At 42.4% G+C, this 19,633-nt stretch overlaps 1 protein-coding gene and 1 pseudogene across 1 annotated transcript; both read right to left on the minus strand.

Moving 5' to 3' along the window:
- Positions 1–907: 907 nt before the first annotated feature.
- On the minus strand, positions 908–13,910 carry LOC100969609 (glutathione S-transferase A3). Its single transcript, XM_008954389.4, has 7 exons — positions 13,853–13,910; positions 9,981–10,088; positions 7,897–7,948; positions 6,560–6,692; positions 4,148–4,289; positions 2,087–2,218; positions 908–1,190 (listed from the first exon to the last, which is right to left on the minus strand). Exons 2-7 carry the CDS (start codon positions 10,065–10,067, stop codon positions 1,068–1,070), a joined length of 669 nt encoding a protein of 222 aa, XP_008952637.2. The 5' UTR covers positions 10,068–10,088; positions 13,853–13,910; the 3' UTR covers positions 908–1,067.
- A 3,750-nt stretch (positions 13,911–17,660) lies between these two features.
- The window catches only part of LOC129398097 (glutathione S-transferase A4-like), a 43,424-nt pseudogene continuing 41,451 nt past the window's right edge, over positions 17,661–19,633 (minus strand).

Raw genomic sequence — 19,633 nt, forward strand, 5'->3', positions numbered from 1 at the left:
AGGATACCTTCTATATGCAGTCAGGACTCACTGCAGAATTCTGTGATTTTTTTTTTTTCCAATTTGTATTTTAGAAAAGCTACGCTGGTTGTAAGTGGAGAAGAGACTAGAGCAAAGTGAAGCTACAGGTAGGAAGCCTGTGTCTGTCTGCTCCCTCAACCACCTCTGCCAATTGTGGGGAAGCTCATTCTAACAGGACAGCTCAAATTGCAGAAGCCCGGGTATCCCAGGGGAGATTAACATTATAGGCCCAGTATGTGGGTGGAGCTAGAAAGCACTCCTCATCTAAGCACTCTGGCACAATGACACACCACTGAAAAATGATTTTGCATATAGTAGTTACTTATATGTAATTCAAATATACCATCTGTACCTTGGCAGCCCAGGCCTGAGTGGCACTGAGGGAACTGAGGGAATGTTCATGACGGTGGCCCCCACAGAGCCTTAAGGAGCAGAGTGAGGATGAGCCAGGAGTACATGCATTGTAAGGGACAACAGGGTGGCCTGAGAGCAGAGGGTGGGTCTGTTTGCTCTTCAATATTTCCTCACCTCCTAGAAAACTGAGGAATCCACAGCAGACAGAATCGTTGTTTTGAAAATGTATGAGAAAGAACGCTTTTATCTGAAACAAAATGACTGTCCAGGAAAAGAAGAAAATGTCTTTATGCCATTACCCAGAAAGGTAACTCTTCTCCTGTGCATACCTGAAAATGTCAGGAGCGCATTTCTACATTGACATTTTAATAGATTGTATGACAAATGTTACAGGATAATTCTTGGTAAAAGTCTAACCATATAACCTACATTTCCCATTTTTACTAAATTTTTAACTTCAAGAAAGAGACAGATTAGGAGATTAGAAATATGAATTCATATCAGATCCTAATGAAAAGGCTTAAAGTTTAACTAAGTTGGCAAATAGGAGTTTTTATTAATTAATTAGCATATAATTGGAAAGGGTTCATTAGCTTTACAACAGGCACAATCAACACTTAAGTAAAGCACTTCATTGTTGCAAAACTTTAGAATATTGGTCTTGCATGTTCTTAGCCTCCATGGCTGCTTTATTAAAACCTGAAAATCTTTCTGGCTTCTTCTAAAGCTTTTTCATCTGCGGGAGGTTTCCTTGGGCTGCCAGGCTGTAGAAACTTCTTCACTGTGGGCAGGTTGCTGATTCTGGTTTTCAGGGCCTGTAATTCACAAAGCACAGCCTCAGAGTGAAGCCAAGGTCTGCCACCACCATTAATACCACCCAGGGAATCTGACCCCTCCTGCCAAAGACCAAGTGAGTCCCCTCCATCAGCACCAGCATGGAGGCAGAAACAGACACCCAGTGATAAATGAAGATAAGAGGAAGAACATGTAGCTCATTTTATTTTCCGCAAAGATGTCTTAAAGATTTAATCAGTTCAGTCATCCCTATCTTTCTCCTTACATATCAATCCTGTAGATTAGTGACTCTTGTATAAGACAAGAAAAAATAATGTGCCTGTGAGATATCAACACAGGTCAGTCTCTAAGCAGAAGTGAAAATATGGAGAAATGAGTTGGAAAGGAAAATGTTATAGAAAATATTAAAGTCAAACCATGGGACCACCTTTTCTCAGTGAGAGATACAGGGTTGGGGGCAGTGTGTTGGGTGTGCTGTGCACAGAGGAACACAACTATCTGACAGCTCCTGCTGCCCACCCTGGCCAGAGCCTAAGGAAGGAACCAGACGGAAAGGGCCCTGCTCAGACCAATTCAGTGTGGGAACACAAGGACAGTCTTGGGATAAAGGGAATCACAGAACTCAGGAACAGACCACAGAGGAATGGGGGAGGAAGGAAGATGCTGGGCCCTGGGTCCTTTCCATGATAAAAGGCAAAATACTTTTCATGGGGTAGCATGACCACAAATTTCCTTTCCAGAACAAGAGTCTTTTCATGCCTCAAAATTGGGGTCTGGAAGCTCATTTTGGAGACCTGGGGGTAGTGAAGGCCTGAAAAAGGCTGGGGTCAGAACATGGCCAGTCCAAGGGCCCAGATACTAGATCCCAAGATGGGACATGTGGGGCTGTCTGTCTGAGGGCTGTGAAATGGGTCACCTTCAGCAGAGGGAAGCTGGAGATAAGGCTGGAGTCAAGCTCTTCCACATAGTAGAGAAGTTCCACCAGGCTAATGTCAGCCCGGCTCAGCTTGTTGCCAACAAGGTAGTCTTGTCCATGGCTCTGTAACACCTGGAGAATTTGAGGAATCAGATCAGGAACACATGCACACCCAGGCTGGGATCCCTGCTTCTCCCTGAGTCTTTCCAGCCTGACATTCCCACCTGTGTTGCCTAACTGGATGGTGTGAAGGTCCAGGCCTTTGTTTATGTTCCCTGATTGAGTGAGGGAGCAAGAATGTGGCTCTGCTCACTCCTCAGTTGGAGCTCAGGCTCCCATTTTCTCTTCTCATTCCACATCACTGTGGCATCCACACCATCCACCTGCTTGCATTTTCCACATGGGCCAGGGGTTTAGCACCTGCTACTGCATGTTCTGTCTGCCCCAGGCCCTACAGCGTGTAGCCTTGACATTCAGGATGTGGCTCTACAATCTGTTCTCTCCCTCTCCAATCTCCCTTGGGCAGTGACTCCACCTTCATGACAGCACTCTTCCTCCAGGAGTAGACTATTTCAGAGTCTTCATTTCTCCATATGTTCCATAGACTCAACAGCAACCTCTAGTGTGATTCAGAGCCTTCCACAGCCCACGTTCTACTTAAAAACATAAAATTTTGTTGAATAGAGAATTCTATATTGGGGTCTAGTAAATTGAAATTTTGCTGGAAAATTATAACTTGGGTATAAGTGGTATCATTGTTCCTCCAAGTCTATCTTCATAAAATGCCTTGTCTGCTTTCCTCATTTCCTGCTCTATCTCCCTGGGATCTGAAGTAAACCTGGGTTGTTATACATAAAGTTTCAGTGACGCAAAAAGAATAGCAGTTGAATATAAAATTTTCTTTTTAATTCTCAGCAAGGCAAGGTACTTCTGTATAGAAGGGTGCGCCCTCACAGATGGAACAATGGTGAGCGCACACTTGGACAAAGGAGGGGAAGGGTTTCTTATCCCTGACGAATGTGGCCCCTGCTGCTGTGTCGTTCCCCTATTGGCTAGGGTTAGACCGCACTGGCTAAACTAATTCTGATTGGCTAATTTAAAGAGAATGAGGGGGTGAGTGCTTTGGTGGGAGTCAGGGCAGAGCAGGTAGCCAGTAATCGGAATGAGTTAGGAGGAGCAGGTAATCGGAATGAGTTTGGGTAGAGCAGGTAATCGGAATGAGTTAGGGTAGAGCAGGTAATCGGAATGGGTCAGGGTGGAGCAGGTGATCGGAATGAGTTAGGGTGGAGCAGGTGATCGGAATGAGTCAGGGTGGCGTAGGTAATCGAAAAAGATTGCTTTACGAGGTAGTTAAGTTTAAAAGTAGAAGGCAAAAAATTGAATATACTGACATGTTAATTCTTTGAAAAGAAATTTAGAACTCCTATCTAACAGGGTGAACTTGAATTCATCATCTTTCTTGCAATATCGGCTCTGACTCCTAACCTGCACTGTTATAATCTGCAAGCTGAAGTGTCTAGGAGTGAACTGCACTGACGTCTGCAACTTACTTTAAAATGAGTTTTAAAAAATCTTCCTCTCCACCCCACCGTCACTATCCTTTTAAGAAATATCCATCTCTGAAACACTGCAATATTCTCTGGTTGGGAAATTGGTCTCCTGTCTTCCTACACATGGTGCCAGAATAGTTTCTAATGGATCGCTTTCATCATGTTCATCTTCAGACAAAGCCTGTGTTCCTCAGACTCAACAGCAACCTCTAGTGTGGTTCAGAGCCTTCCACAGCCCATGTTCTACTTATGAACATAAAATTGTTGAATAGAGAATTCTATACTGGGGTCTAGTAAATTGAAATTTTGCTGGAAAATTATAACTTGGGGATAAGTGGTATCACTGTTCCTCTAAGTCAATTTTCATAAAATGCCTTGAGAGTCAGAGAGCTGAATTGGTGTTCAGGAAGTCTCACTGAAAGTGAAGGTCAGTGACCCAGGAATGCCCAGCCACTATTTTTCTACTGGCCTCTAAACTCAGTGCCCCAAAATGCTGAACAGCTTCACCTACTTTTTCGAAGGCAGGGAAATAGCGACTTTTTGTTTTCTCTTTGATCAAGGCAATCTTGGCATCTTTTTCCTCAGGTCGACATAAGGGCAGAAGAAGGATCATTTCATTCAAATCTGCCATACCTTCTGTATACATATCAATTCTGAAAGACAAAAACAGCCAAAGCATCAAATGCCTCTTGCCTTAGATTTTGTAGATTTATAAAAACCTAAGAGAATAGAGGGTCAGATGGTGGCAAGGTAATTCATCTCCAGTGGGTGCCTTTTATATTCTAGCCATTATGCTCTGATTTTTGCATGTATGTTGACGTTTCCTTCTTTCTTTCTTTTTCTTTTTCTTTTTTTTTGAGATGGAGTTTCCCTCATTCTCCCAAGCCAGAGTGAAGTTACACAATCTTGGCTCACTGCAACCTTTGCCTCCAGGGTTCAAGTGATTCTCCTGCCTCAGCCTCCAGAGTAGCTGGGATTACAGACGCCTGCCAATATGCCCAGATAATTTTTGTATTTTTAGTAGAGATAGGGTTTCTCCATGTTGGCCAGGCTGGTCTCAAACCCCTGACCTCACGTGATCCACCCGCCTTGGCCTCCCAAAGTGCTAGGATATAGGGGTGAGCCACCATGCCTGGCTGCCTTTTATTTCTTAAAACAACTTATCGAGGTAGATATATCTCTAAAATCTTTGTTATGCACATGACCAAATACAGGTACAAAGAGCATCGGTGACCTGTCTACAGTCACAGTCATGAGAGAAATTGGTGGAATCACTGCCAGTACCCACCGATGCTGTGCCAGGATTTATCATCTCCATTGTGGTTTGTTCTGTGCATAAACTTCGTGTGAGTCAAATGGCCAAAGACTTGCCTCCTAAGTAATCCCAAGAGAGTCCCTGTCACAGCCATCTCAGTCATGTTCCTTGTCCTGTCTCATCATTTTACATCTCCCAGGCCCACTTCTATGCCCAATATTAGCAGTTTTTCCAATTACTCCCATGAAACATAGTTCTACAGCCCTATCCATGTGCTATTGCCCGACTCTAGCCATGTGTGCCTTACTTGAGACCCCACCTAAAAGATCCCCTTCCTTGGTGAAATTCTATACACAGCTACAACCAGGACATATTTTAGGAGACCTTTTTTTCTTTTGTGTTTAACTAGGTTTTCCACAGTACTTTTTAAAACAACAGTTTCATTGATGTATAGTCACATATTATCGTTGTCACCCATTAAATTATAGTATTCAGTCACTTTTAGTACATTTACAGAATTCTGCAAATATGATCACACTCTAATTCTAGAATATTTTTATCACCCTGATAAGGACATCTGTACCCATTGAGTATTCATTTTCCCCAAACCCCAAACCCTTTAGCTTCAGGCAACCACTAGTCTATTTGCTGCCTCTATGGGTTTGAATATTCTAGACATTTCATACACACAATCCTACAATATGTGGACTTCTGTGTCCAATTTCTTTTATGTAACATGTCTTTAAGGTTCAACTTTCTTGTAGCATGCATCAGTACTTCATTTCTTTTCATGAGTAAATATTGTTCCATTGCATGGCTAAGGCACACTTTGTTCCTCCATTTATTGGTTGATGGATATTTGGGTTATTTCTACGTTTTGAATACCATGAAAATTGCTGTTATTTGCACTGTACGTTTATGTACAAGATTTGGTGTGGAAGTATTTTGATTCTTTTGGTATATACCTAGTAGAGGAATTGCTGGGTCATTGGTAACTCTACACTAAACTTTTTGAAGAACTGCCAACAGTTTCACATAGGATGTTATTTAGAATCAGGCAGCCCTATTGCAACAGTGAGGAGACCCCATGGTTTTGCTGGTATTCGATAAATCTAGCTGCTTCAGCCTTGAATCAATGTTTCCAGGTAACCCCAGAGTTCTGGGTGCCAGCCTCTACTAGCCCTGCTCAAGTTAACCAGTCCATATAATTGGCTGGTAACTTGGGCTCCTGGGCATCATTCTTGGAATTACTGGGACCTGAGATTCAGCTTCTTTGCAGTCTTCCCTCCCCAGGCCTTCATCTACAGACTCTCAAACATTCTATGCCTGTCCTAAGCTGTTGGCTGGAGTCCAGCCTCTGAAGGCCTGAGCACCTGGAATCATTATTCCCCATCCTCCTGAGTTCATGGTTCATCAGTGTTTGGAAACCTCTGTCAGGGTGCTGGATCCATGGAATGCATCCTCTTCTAGAATCACACTCACCTGAACCCTCCTCATGTTCACTGTTCCCTCATCCCCATGGGACTCTGCAATACTGGACCTCAGTATACACGCCCAAGGCCCAGCCTGCTCCTGGTCATGATGCCCTGCCATGGTCTCACCCACTCAAGGAAGGACCTAAATCACTCTGTGTTCTCTGTGGATGGAAGAACACAAAATATACCGTACAGGGCTCTCTCCTTTATGTCTTTCCCGTAGAGGTTGTATTTGCTGGCAATGTAGTTGAGAATGGCTCTGGTCTGTACCAACTTCATCCCATCAATCTCAACCATTGGTACTTGCTGGAACATCAAACTCCCATCTTTAGAAAGAAGGAAAAAAAAGGAACATGACATTTCTATGAATCCCACTATTTCAGGAAGAAAAATGATGGTTGAAATGACTGAGGTTATAAAATGAAAAAGAAATTATTGCCTGCTAACCTCAAAAACGAAATAGTATTTTGATTTTAGCTGCCTGTAGTTCTTTTTCTGACCTGATTCCTTTCACCTTTTAGCCTGTTATTTCATTTATGTTTTTATTCCCCATCCAGGTACATAGTAGGTCCCTTGTATTTTTCTTGCGTTGATTTATCGTCATGATATTTTAGGAAAAAGCTGAGACAGGTTACAACGGGAGTGCCAGAGAGATGTCATTTAAAATGAGAACTTCCCAGGGTAAGTCTCATGGTGTTCATGGCCTTTAAAGTAGGTTCTGAGACACAATTTTATGTAGAGGTCCCTTTCTGTGTTCTTCCAAGCCTACAGTATTACTACAATATGACCTTATCACATGACCCATGAAAGAAAACAACTCAAGGTAATGGCCACATCTATTTCCATTCTTTTCGTCTTATTCATGTTCTTGTGTGTCCTTGGATGGGGAAGGCTGTGTGGGATCCTGAGCTGATGACCACAGCTCATTCATGGTGCCCCAAGCATGAAAACAAGGAAAGGGCATTCTCAGGGCACTGGGGATGGTTCCTCTAGCCAATACTCTGAGAGGTCTGGCCTTTTAGCCTGGAGATAGTTGCCAGACCCGTTCAGGGAGCCACATCCCTTCCACTTTAACCACCTTCTCCCTCTCCACCACCACAGCTACCACCCCCCACACACATAGGCATCGCCTGGTGTTAAAATCTTCAACTGTGGCTGGGCACGGTGGCTCACACCTGTAATCCCAGCACTTTGGGAGGCCGAGGCGGGCGGATCACGAGGTCAGGAGATCGAGACCATCCTGGCTAACACGATGAAACCCCGTCTCTACTAAAAATACCAAAAAAAAAAAAAAAAAAACTAGCCTGGTGTGGTGTCTGGCGCCTGTAGTCCCAGCTACTCGGGAGGCTGAGGCAGGAGAATGGCATGAACCTGGGAGGCGGAGCTTGCAGTAAGCCGAGATCATGCCACTGCACTCCAGCCTGGGCGACACAGCGAGACTCTGTCTCAAAAAAAAAAAAAAAATCAATCTTCAACGGTACCTTCTCTACTAGATACCCTCATCAGAGGCACTTAGAGACTTGATCTTACCATTTCTTAACTTTTCCAAATCTTCTGCAGATCCTATAAATTTCTCTTCAAACTGGAAGCAGAAACAGTAAATGGGTTCTTGTTAGTTCGTTCCATAGCATTACAGACTTGTGACCTTGAATGGCCTCCATCTGGTACATAATTTGGAGAACATAAGATTTCTGAGTTTGGCAGGGGACACAGAAGAAGCTGGTCATGGCCGCTTGGAAATTTAGATTTTATCCCTCAAGAAACAGGCATGGGTCGGACCATGCTCATGCTCATGGGTCTGACCATGGGTCAGAACTGCTCAATCTTCTTTTTTATTTTATTTATTTATTTATTTATTTATTTATTTATTTGAGACAGAGTCTCACTTTGTCGCCCAGGCTTAAGTACAGTGGTGTGATCATGGCTCATTGCAGCCTTGATCTACCAGGCCCAAGTGACCCTCCCACCTCAGCCACATGAGTAGCTGGGACTATAGGCATGCACCATCACATCCAGCTAATTTTTTATTTCTATTTTGTAGTGCTGGGGTCTCGCTGTGTTGCCTAGACTCATCTTGAACTCCTGGGCTCAAGCAATCCTCCCCTATCGGCCTCCCAAAGTGCTGGGATTAAAGGTGTGACCCACTGCTCCTGGCCTGCTCCGTCTTTTACTTCACCTCCCCACGATCTCACAAATGTCCATGATTAGGGAGGGAACGTCACTGGAGAAAAGGCACTGAGCTGCAGAGCTGATGTCTGGGTGACAATGAAACAGGGTATTCATTTGTACACAGAAAACAACCTGGAATGGCAGTGTGTGGATTTCTTGTGTGCTTATTTCCTCCTAGGTTTGAGAAAGGTGAGTCCCAAGCCCTCGTGAAGCATTGGAGAAAGTGCCACCCCGAGGTTCAGGTCCACACAGCGCTGTGAGGCTGAAGGGGCGCGCTAGAAGTTCCTTTCACAGGACGCCACCTCACCTGAAACCCTCCTTTTCTGCTGACACCCGAGGGACAAGATCTTCTGAGTTTTTCCATTACTTACTCTGGAGGAAAACCCTCAGGCAGTTAGTTACTGAGGGACTCTGGTCTGGACTGGGAAGTGTTTTTCTCAGTGACACCTCTAGAGGGCAGCACTTAGCGGAGTCCCACAGACACCTCCCAGCATTTCCTGCTCAAACACTGGGAGGATGGCCTGGTAACACTGGGGAATGCCTGGGTGTTCTAGAAGCCCCCACCCCTGATTTTAACCACGTGTTTTCTTATCTGAGTCCTCCTAGACATGTATGTAGTCTGCCTTAGGGCAGGAATTGTGTCTACCTTGTTCACTGCCAATCCTCAGGACAGAACCTGGCACTTAATAGGTGCACAACAAAATAACCACTGACTGAATATACTCAGTCTTTAACAGGCAGTTTGTTACAATCCACTCCTTCCCTGACCTCATTGTGGTTTATAGTTTATGTTTAATGACATTTAGTTTCCATGTACTTAGCATTTTATTGTATAAATTTCTCATATATATAAAAAATACACAAAAAATACAGTGGTCCTCTTTGTTTCAATCATCTAGATGCAATAATCACCAACTTAAGCCAGTCTTTCATTTCTATGCCCAGCTTCTCTCCTCCTCTGTCATAATATGAAACAAATCTGAGGTATCATATTATCTCATCCTAAATACTTCAGTGTGTATCTCTGAAACATAACAGAAACATCATACCTAACATCACAAAATGACACTAAAAAATTTAACAGTAATTCTTTAATATTATCTAACATTCAATCAATATTCAGGTTCCTAATTGTTATGTGTCATAAGTTATATTTTATAGTTTGTTTAAATCCTAATGCAAATAAGGTCCACTCATTGTGATTAGTTAATTCTTTTCAAAATATATTTTAATTGTTCATGTGTTCTTTTTCATGTGCTCTTTAATGGACAGATTTTTAAATTTTCATTTGGTAAAATTTGTCCATTAAAAAAAAATAACTGGGGATGTTTTTATTTGAGGCCAAAATATTCACAGGTCATCTAGTATGGAAGTCTCTTGGCTTACTAAAATATTTTGATACAATCAATTAGGTCCAACTTAAGATGACCTAACTTAGAACATACCTCCACTCCAGCTGCAGCCAAGAGCCACCGGATGGGCTCCATTCTGCCCCGTCCATTGAAGTAGTGAAGCTTGGGCTTCCCTGCCATGGTAACAGTCTCTTGGTTTCTCTAAAATGAATGAATGAATGCATGAATGGATGAATGAATGAGTCTAGAGAAGCAAAATGCACGCTAGTATATGAATGGTTGAACAACAGGAGTGTCTTCCTTCTTCATAGCAGGATTGTTTCCACCTGTGAATTCTGTTTGCACTAGACAGGTCCAACACCAGTGTGACTTCACAGGGTCCCTCTGAGATTCTGAGGCTTTCCTGTGTAAGACCTTTGTTTTCATTTATTTATTTTTATGTTGGTAATTATTCCAGGCACTACTGACTTGCATTATGTTCCAACCTACTTGGTGACTTCATGTGCCTTATAAAAACTATATGTTCTATTGATATATCTAGTTCTCCCCTCAAGAGTTCCCAAATTATTGAGCTAGAAGGGATCTAGCTAGCCCTTCCTCCAGGTTTGTAATGAATATGTTGAACCCCAAAGAAAGTATGTGCAATTTGCCAACTAGCTAGTTAGTGTCAAAGTCTGGATTAGAACCTAGGTCTTCTGACATTCAGACTAGTTTCTTCCTGTTATGCCTCATTATTGACTATTTACAGCCTGCAGAAGTTACCATTTTTAGCTACCAATGACTTTCTTCACAGAATTGGAAAAAACTACTTTAAAGTTCATATGGAACCAAAAAAGAGCCCGCATTGCCAAGTCAATCTTCAGCCAAAAGAACAAAGCTGGAGGCATCACACTACCTGACTTCAAACTATAGTACAAGGCTACAGTAACCAAAACAGCACGGTACTGGTACCAAAACAGACATATAGATCAATGGAACAGAACAGAGCCCTCAGAAATAATGCCACATATCTACAACTATCTGATCTTTGACAAACCTGAGAAAAACAAGCAATGGGGAAAGGATTCCCTATTTAATAAATGGTGCTGGGAAAACTGGCTAGCCATATGTAGAAAGCTGAAACTGGATCCCTTCCTTACACCTTATACAAAAATCAATTCAAGATGGATTAAAGACTTAAACATTAGACCTAAAACCATAAAAACCCTAGAAGAAAACCTAGGCAGTACCATTCAGGACATAGGCATGGGCAAGGACTTCATGTCTAAAACATCAAAAGCAATGGCAACAAAAGCCAAAATTGACAAATGGGATCTAATTAAACTAAAGAGCTTCTGCACAGCAAAATAAACTACCATCAGAGTGAACAGGCAACCTACAAAATGGGAGAAAATTTTCACAACCTACTTATCTGACAAAAGGCTAATATCCAGAATCTACAATGAACTCAAACAAATTTACAAGAAAAAAACAACCCCATCAAAAAGTGAGCGAAGGACACGAACAGACACTTCTCAAAAGAAGACATTTATGCAGCCAAAAAACACATGAAAAAATGCTCACCATCACTGGCCATCAGAGAAATGCAAATCAAAACCACAATGAGATACCATCTCACACCAGTTAGAATGGCAATCATTAAAAAGTCAGGAAATAACAGGTGCTGGAGAGGATGTGGAGAAATAGGAACACTTTTACACTGTTGGTGGGAATGTAAACTAGTTCAACCATTGTGGAAGTCAGTGTGGCGATTCCTCAGGGATCTAGAACTAGAAATACCATTTGACCCAGCCATCCCATTACTGGGTATATACCCAAAGGATTATAAATCATGCTGCTATAAAGACACATGCACACGTATGTTTATTGCAGCACTACTCACAATAGCAAAGACTTGGAACCAAGCCAAATGTCCAACAATGATAGACTGGATTAAGAAAATGTGGCACATATACACCATGGAATACTATGCAGCCATAGAAAATGATGAGTTCATGTCCTTTGTAGGGACATGGATGAAGCTGGAAACCATCATTCTCAGCAAACTATCGCAAGGACAAAAAAACCAAACACCGCATGTTCTCGCTCATAGGTGGGAATTGAACAATGAGAACACTTGGACACAGGAAGGGGAACATCACACTCTGGGGACTGTTGTGGGGTGGGGGGAGGGGGAAGGGATAGCATTGGGAGATATACCTAGTGCTGGATGACGAGTTGGTGGGTGCAGCACCCAGCATGTCACATGTATACATATGTAACGAACCTGCACATTGTGCACATGTACCCTACAACTTAAAGTACAATAATAATGAATAAATAAATTAAAAAAAAAAGAAGTTACCATTTTTATGTCCCCCACCCCTCAAACTGTGAGCTCCCGGGAAGCAGAGAAGTTGTCATAGTCTTTAAGCACAGTGTAGTGCATTGCTCAAAGTTCAGTCCGTGCTTCATAGGATATAACATGGCTAGATATCTCAAGAGCAATCTTTTTTTTTTTTTTTGCCATTTGCCTATAGCGCTCGCTGTTTTAGACTACAGTAGCATAGAGTAATTAAAAAACAAACTAGGGCTGGGCATGGTGGCTCATACTTATAATCCCAGCACTTCGGAAGGCTGAGGAGGGAAGATTGCTTGAGCTCAGGAGTTCAGGACTGGCCTGGGCAATTAAATAAAGTCTCTATTAAAAAAAAAAAATTAGCCAGGATTGGTGTTCCACACCTGTAGTCCCAGATACCCAGGAGGCTGAGGCAGGAAGATCACTTGAGCCCAAGATGTTAAGGCTGCAGTGAAACATGGCCACATCACTGCATTCCAGCCTGGGTGACAGAATGAGACTGTCTCAAAACAAACAAAAAGCATGAAAAAAACCAAGCTAGGATTATGGCAATAAAATAACCAATCCTAATTATGAAACCCACCAATCTGCTGTTTAAAAAGAATTATCAAAGCAACCAAACTCTCCCACATAGTAGAAACATCATGACTACACAAAAAATATTTTTTTTAATTGGATAAGTGCTTTGGCAGGGTAGCCCAGGGTAATATTTCATTTGGCAAATAGAAAGAACTTGCATATAGAAGGAATGTGCATGTTCTGTTGGACAGGGAATATAACAGCTTAAGAGGGGGTTATTATTATCCTTAGATCTACTTGCCTACTACCCTAAAAGTCCTATATATTTAGATTCACTTGCAATTTTGAGACTTTAAACCCTGCTCACCCTTTGGTCCCAGATACTTTGAACAAGAAGGAGGAGGAGGAAGAAGAGGCGGAATAGGAAAAAGAGGAAGAGGAAGAAGAAAGAGGGCAAAGAGAACAAAGAGAAGGAGGGAAGAAAGAGGAGAAGGAAAAATAGCATGCTGCTTGGTGCTCAATCACAAAGTCACTTATATGAGCAATAAACTAATCTGTGCAAAATCAATGATGGAAGTGTAAATTTAGATCCTGATTGTCAAGCATTGATGATTGGTTTCCCATTTGGAAGTGCCAGCTCTAGAGGAATACGACCATCCAGATGTATTTTCTTTTCATTGATCAAGTGGTGCTCCCAAATGTGTGACCCTGCCCACTTTAAATCTAGTATAATTGTGTGTTGACTCCTGTGAATCACAGGAATGAATCACACGAATACATGTTTTTAATAAACAGCTTTACCATAAGCAAGCTTTGGCATGTGGCCTGGCACTGATGTGGTTGTATTTTCAGATTGCCCACAATGATACCACTCTTACTTTTCTCATATCATCAAATTCTTTGCCCTTGTTTTCTAAATTGTTGAGTATTATTTTTCTTTACCGACCTGTCCTTCAGGAACTAACAAGCAATGCTTAAATTGTCTCCTAAGCACACAGAAAAACAGCAAGAACATAAAGTACTCACACAAACTAACACATTTAAATTTGTTTTTCTTAGTGAAGTAGACATGAGAACATTTGTGAAGATGTTTAAGGTCAATACTAACCTGATTAAAGTCTAGCCGGTCTCCGCTCAGCTTCTCAAGGCCACCTCCTGATGTGTATGTTAGCTGTTTTAATACTATGACAACTCCTGCCTTCTGAAGGGGGTGGAGTCTAGTTGGGAGCGGCCACTCCCACACCACTTTAGTCTCCAGACTTCCATGATCTGCTAGGAAGAAAATGACAGCAATTAATTTCAAGGCTATCCATAAATGCACAAAAAGATTTCATATCTATTTGGCTGCCTCAGAAGGTCACTGGGGACCAGTATCCTGTGAACACTGCTTAAGGAGGATCTTGTTAAATAGGCTGCAGATTTATAACAGATGAGAAAACATTGTGGGGAGAGGAGGAAAGTGTCATAGGAGAGTCATAGGAGATGTCAGGAAAGGGGACTTGATAAAGAGCATAGGGAGATTGCCTTCTAAATTTGTTTAAAAAGACTAAATTACAAATAATGTCACAAAGTTTTATAGGCCCAAAGAGTCTGGCTGAGTTGTCCTTGCCCTGGGCAGTCAAAAGACCTCAGCTGCATTCCCTGAGGTCATTTGCAGATTTTTCTCTGTGACTTACCAGTTAGCCTTTCTCCCTAGCCCAAGGCTCTGCATGCTGTTTCTTCTATTTGGAGCACTATTTTCTCCCCTGCTCCCAGGCATCCTGTGCTTCCTCTATCACATCACTCTTTCTACATTCCGTGCATCATGTCTGCTTTCCCCCTGTTGAGTGTGAGCTCCTTGAGGCAGGGCCTCAAGTCCTGGTGGTTAACCAAGTCCCCATGGCTAACCACAGTGCCTGGCACATAGAAAGGGCTTAATACATGTATATGTAATTTCTACTTTTCTAAAGGAAATTGTCTGACATACATAAATCTAGAAAGAACACTACAAAGCCTTGATGTACCCATCACCTTGCTTCAAAAATTATTGACAATATTTGAAGCAAATCTCAGACTTAGTTTTTTCCCTCTATAATCTAATGTGTATCTTTTAGACTTGTGGGGGGTGGGGGGCATTATTTATGTAACAGAAAAATTGCAAAACTAGTACAAGTTTCCCAAATACCCCTCACCCAGCATCCTCTAATGTTAACATCTTATGTAACCATAGTACAATGATCGAATCCAGGAATTTAACGTTGATACACTATTGACTAAACTCCAGGCCTTACTTGAATTTCACCAGTTTTTCAATCAGTATCTTTTTTCTAACCCAGGATCCCATCCAGGACCCCAGCACCGCATTTCGTTGTCACATCTCCTTAGCTACCTCCAAACTATGGCAGTTCCTCAGTCTTTTCTTGTCTTTCATGATGGTGGCATTTTTGAAGAGTAATGGTCAATTATTTTGTGGAATGTACCTCAATTTGGGTCTATCTGATGTTTTCTCATGACTCGATCGACGACATACATTTTTTGCAAAATGTCACAGCAGTTGTTCCAGTCTCAGCTTATCATTTCCACCCATAATTTCATATCTGAGACATGGTATGTCTTATTAATTTTGATCTTAACCTTAATCCCTTGATTAAAGTAGCATCTGCCAGGTTCATCAACTGTAATATTACTATTTATCCCTTTGGAATTCATAAATATCTTGTGGAAGATACTTTGTGACTATAAAAATATTCAGTTTCAAAATAAGCTTCTGCTCACTAACTTTAGCATCCATTATGGATCTTGCCTGCAGCAAATATTACTATAGTGTTTGTCTAATAGTGACTTTCTATTTCCCTCATTCCATCTACATTTAATAATTCGAATTCTTCTGTAAAGAAAAGCTGTCTCTTCTCCTTTATCCTTCCATTCATTCAATTATTTTCTTAGTACAGATTTATAGATATTTTATTCTAAAGGTTACAATCTAATACCATCGATATCTATTTTATTGCTCAAATTGATCCACCTTTAGCCTGTGGGAGCTCCTTCAGATTGGCTTCTGTGTCTTTTATGGCAAACCTCCTCTCTTATTGTGAGCATTTCCAGATACTTTCTGTGCCAAAGATGTTCCAGGCTTATCTTGTCTTGTCTGTGCCCCAGCCTTGAAGTCAACCATTTCTCCAAAGATCCTTATTTCCTTTTATTGGGGAAAGTATTTGAAAACTAGGATCTCGGAACTATGTGTACTCATTGCTTCTGGGTTTTCAATGCTTCTAGGCTCTCCCCAGTGGGAAATATATGTATGTATATTAACCCACACATACATACACTTCTGTATGTATTTATATAGCTATCTGTATAAATATGATAAAAAACCATGAGTTCATATAGATACCTACTATTTCGATTCAATAGATTCATTTAGCCATGTCCTTTCATTTCTAACCTCTCTGACAAGTGAGAAACCTGGCTATGATTATCTAAAATATACAATATTTGCATATTTGTTTAATCCTAGTACACGTAAAATAGTTGCAGAATTGCCAATGCATACCTCTGTGAAAAACAAATCTACTAACAAGAGTACAGTATTTTTCTTTCCTTCTTTTTTTTTTTTTTTTGGTCTTAAGCCTTACAATATCCAGTCAAAATGTGGTTTTCTATGGTTATTTAGGTCAGTTCTTTCCCCCCCCACCTCCTTCAGTTTGGTAATCTATTCATTTGAAATGCTGTTAGGTTGTTAGTGTTTGTATATTCCACTTTGCGGTTTCCTTACATCCTGGTTGGTTTTAATTAATTACTTAGTTTTCTGGTATGCAAAACTTTACCATGATTCTAAGAGCCAGAGTTATATGAAAAAGTGTCTTTGGAGACACTGTCTCTCTCTGTCCCTAATTCCCCATTCCTAGTCCCTCTTTTTCCCACCCATTTCTCACTCATCCCCCTGTAGACAACAAATCTCACTAATTTCTAACTTTCCCCTTTTGTTTTTCTTTTGCTCAAGTACATATTTCCTTACAACCCCTTCTTTCTTACATAAAGGGCAGCATACCATAATGCTTTTTTGCTCTTTGTTTTGTGTGGTTGTTGGTTCCCCCACCCTTCACTTAATGATAGGTCCTAGAAATCACCTCCATCTAAGTTCATAAATGTCTTCCTTTATTTGCTTCAGCTGCAAAATACTCCATCGTATGAATGCATCATAGTTTATGCAAGCACTCTTTATTTATTTATTCATTTTTTTGAGACAGAGTCTCACTCTGTCACCCAGGCTGGAGTCCAGTGGCATGATCTCGGCTGTCGGCAACCTCTGCCTCCCAGATTCAAGCGATTCTTCTGCCTCAGCCTCCCAAGTAGCTGGGACTATGGACTACAGGTGCGCACCACCACGTCTGGCTAATTTTTGTATTTTTATTAGAGACAGGGTTTCACCATATTTGGCCAGGCTGGTCTTGAACTCCTGACCTCATGATCGGCCCACCTCGGCCCCCCAAAGTGCTGGGATTACAGATGTGAGCCACCATGCCTGGCCTGCAAGCACTCTTATATGTGTGGACATTTAGGTTGTTTCTAATGTTTTGGAATTACAAACAATGCTGCAATGAATAACACTGCATATGCATTTTAGTATTGCTGGAGGTATACTTTAGTATGTTTCTTTAAAATTTAAGTGCTTTTTTTCTGGACATCACCATTCTATTCTAACACTAAAAATTTATGTTTCTTAATTTTGTCAAATAACTGCATGCACACTTCCTCAATTGTCTCATAAAAATTTCTTTGCCATTGGTTTATTTTTGTCAGGACCCACGAAGTCCATACATAGAATTTGAGGGACATTTGTCAGTATGTTTTGCAGAAATGGATGAGATACAGAGTAGGGCAGAGGGTGTAGGGATTTGTGAGATCTCAAAGCCCAGCCTCATATCCTCAATTCCTCAAAATATGCGTGGAGCTGTGCAGGTGTTATTGTTCATTGGTGGTGCAGGAATGGGGACCCAGCAGGCCATGCCCCACACCAGGAGGTCACAGGACTATTGTGCAGACACAGTGTCCCTCAGGTGTTATTAGAGGCTCACCAGGACTCTGGGAGGGCACAGAGGAGAAGCCAAAGCTCCCAGAAAGCAATGAGATAGGAGTTAGATGTGGCCAGTGGGAAGGAGCTTGCCAGGTAGGGCTAGCAAATGCACCCAGGCAGGGAGAAAGGAGGCCTTGCTGTTCCCAAGGGGCTTATTGAGCTGGAGATGAAAGAGTGAGGACTGTGGTGAGGATGCATCCTGCATGACATGGAGACTCACTGAAGAATTTAAAGAAAGACAGTGATATTCAGATTTGTGTTTGAGCAAACCTACTCTGGTTGTAAGTGAAGAAGAGACTAGAGCGAAGTGAAGCTGCCAGCAGGGAGACCCACTGGGAGGACCCTGGGGTGGTGGAGATGAGAAACCATGAGGCTCTGACCCACACAGTGGAAGGAGATGGGACAAGGAAAGAGATATGTGAGGTAGTTAGGAGGTAGAGTTGACACGGCTTGTGTCCCATTCTGTGCGGGGTGCAAGGAGAGAGAGTGGAGAGTGTGTCCCGGTCACTGGTTAGGACTCCTATAACACAGGCACATCCCATTCATGGAGTGAGACAGGTTGGTGTCAACTTCCATACCTGGAGCCAGCCCTGGGAAGAGCCACTCTGATCCGTTTTCCCCTGGGAGAGCAATCCCTCCCACGTCTCTCTGAGAGAGAGAAAGGTCTGGGCAACTCTAGTTGGGCACATTAACTCCGTTAGGTGTGGCCAGAAGAGTTTAGTGAAATCAGCAACTGAACCGCAGGGCAGGTTTCTGGGAAGATACTCTGCACAGACCTTTTTCCTGGGCATCAGACCCCCGATCCTGTACATCTGCCTTCTGGCACGTTCACCTACCCACCCCTCAGGCAACTCCAACTGACCCTGTCCCAAACCAAAATCAGGTTTCAAATCTCAGAGATTAAAGCTCCACACTGTTGGTCCACCCAGTTGCCCAGGCTGGAAATCTACCATCAACCCTTACTGCCCCATCTCCCTGTGTGTCCTGCCATTTCCTTCTCAATCTCTGTCCAGTCAGCAGGTTGCCCTCTCTTCTGGCCCCAATGCTGCAGTGTCCTGCACACTGGACTTGGTGTTCTTGGGCCTTCTGCATGATTTTCTGGCTCAAAACCTTCAGTGAGCCATTAATGCCCTCAGGGTGAAATCCAAACTCAACAGAGTTTACAAAGCCCTGCATAACCCACCTTCTTTATTTGTCCAGCCTCATGTTGGCCACTCTTCCTCCTTCACCTAGCCATGATCACTTTCAGACTTTCTAGCCCTCTTGCCCTCACTGCCTTTACTTTACTACCTGATTGGTTGGGTGTGAGCTAAGTTGCAAGCCCCGTGTTTAAAGGTGCATACACTCAACTTTCCAGCTAGGCTTAGGGATTCTTAGTCGGCCTAGGAAATCCAGCCAGTCCTGTCTCTCAGTACTCCCTCTCAACAGGAAAACCCAAGTGCTGTTGGGGAGGTTGGCTGATGACCGCTCTAACTGCTTCCTGCTGAATTGGGGCATACTAGGGGTTGTGCAGTTGAGATTTCTTCAAGAGGGGTGCCTTCGATGTCATTAACATCGAAGCATGGGCTAGCAGGCCAGTCCAGAGGTCTGCAGTTGATCTTAGCCATGGATTGCATCTGGGGCTCCATTTGAAGAACAATTTGTAGTTTTACAGCTTCGATTCTGGAAGAGACAGACTTAACAAGGCGGTTAAAGATATAGGGATTGAACTGTATGGCCTGCAGTGCAGGGGATTATTTCTTTGGCACACTTCACAGGCCCTGACTATCTGCTTGATAGTTTTGAAAAGGCCTGGTCCAGTAAATAATAATTTGGCCATCTGATGGGTGCTAT

This window comes from Pan paniscus, chromosome 5 (assembly GCF_029289425.2).
Source record: "Pan paniscus chromosome 5, NHGRI_mPanPan1-v2.0_pri, whole genome shotgun sequence".
Lineage (NCBI taxonomy): Eukaryota > Metazoa > Chordata > Mammalia > Primates > Hominidae > Pan > Pan paniscus.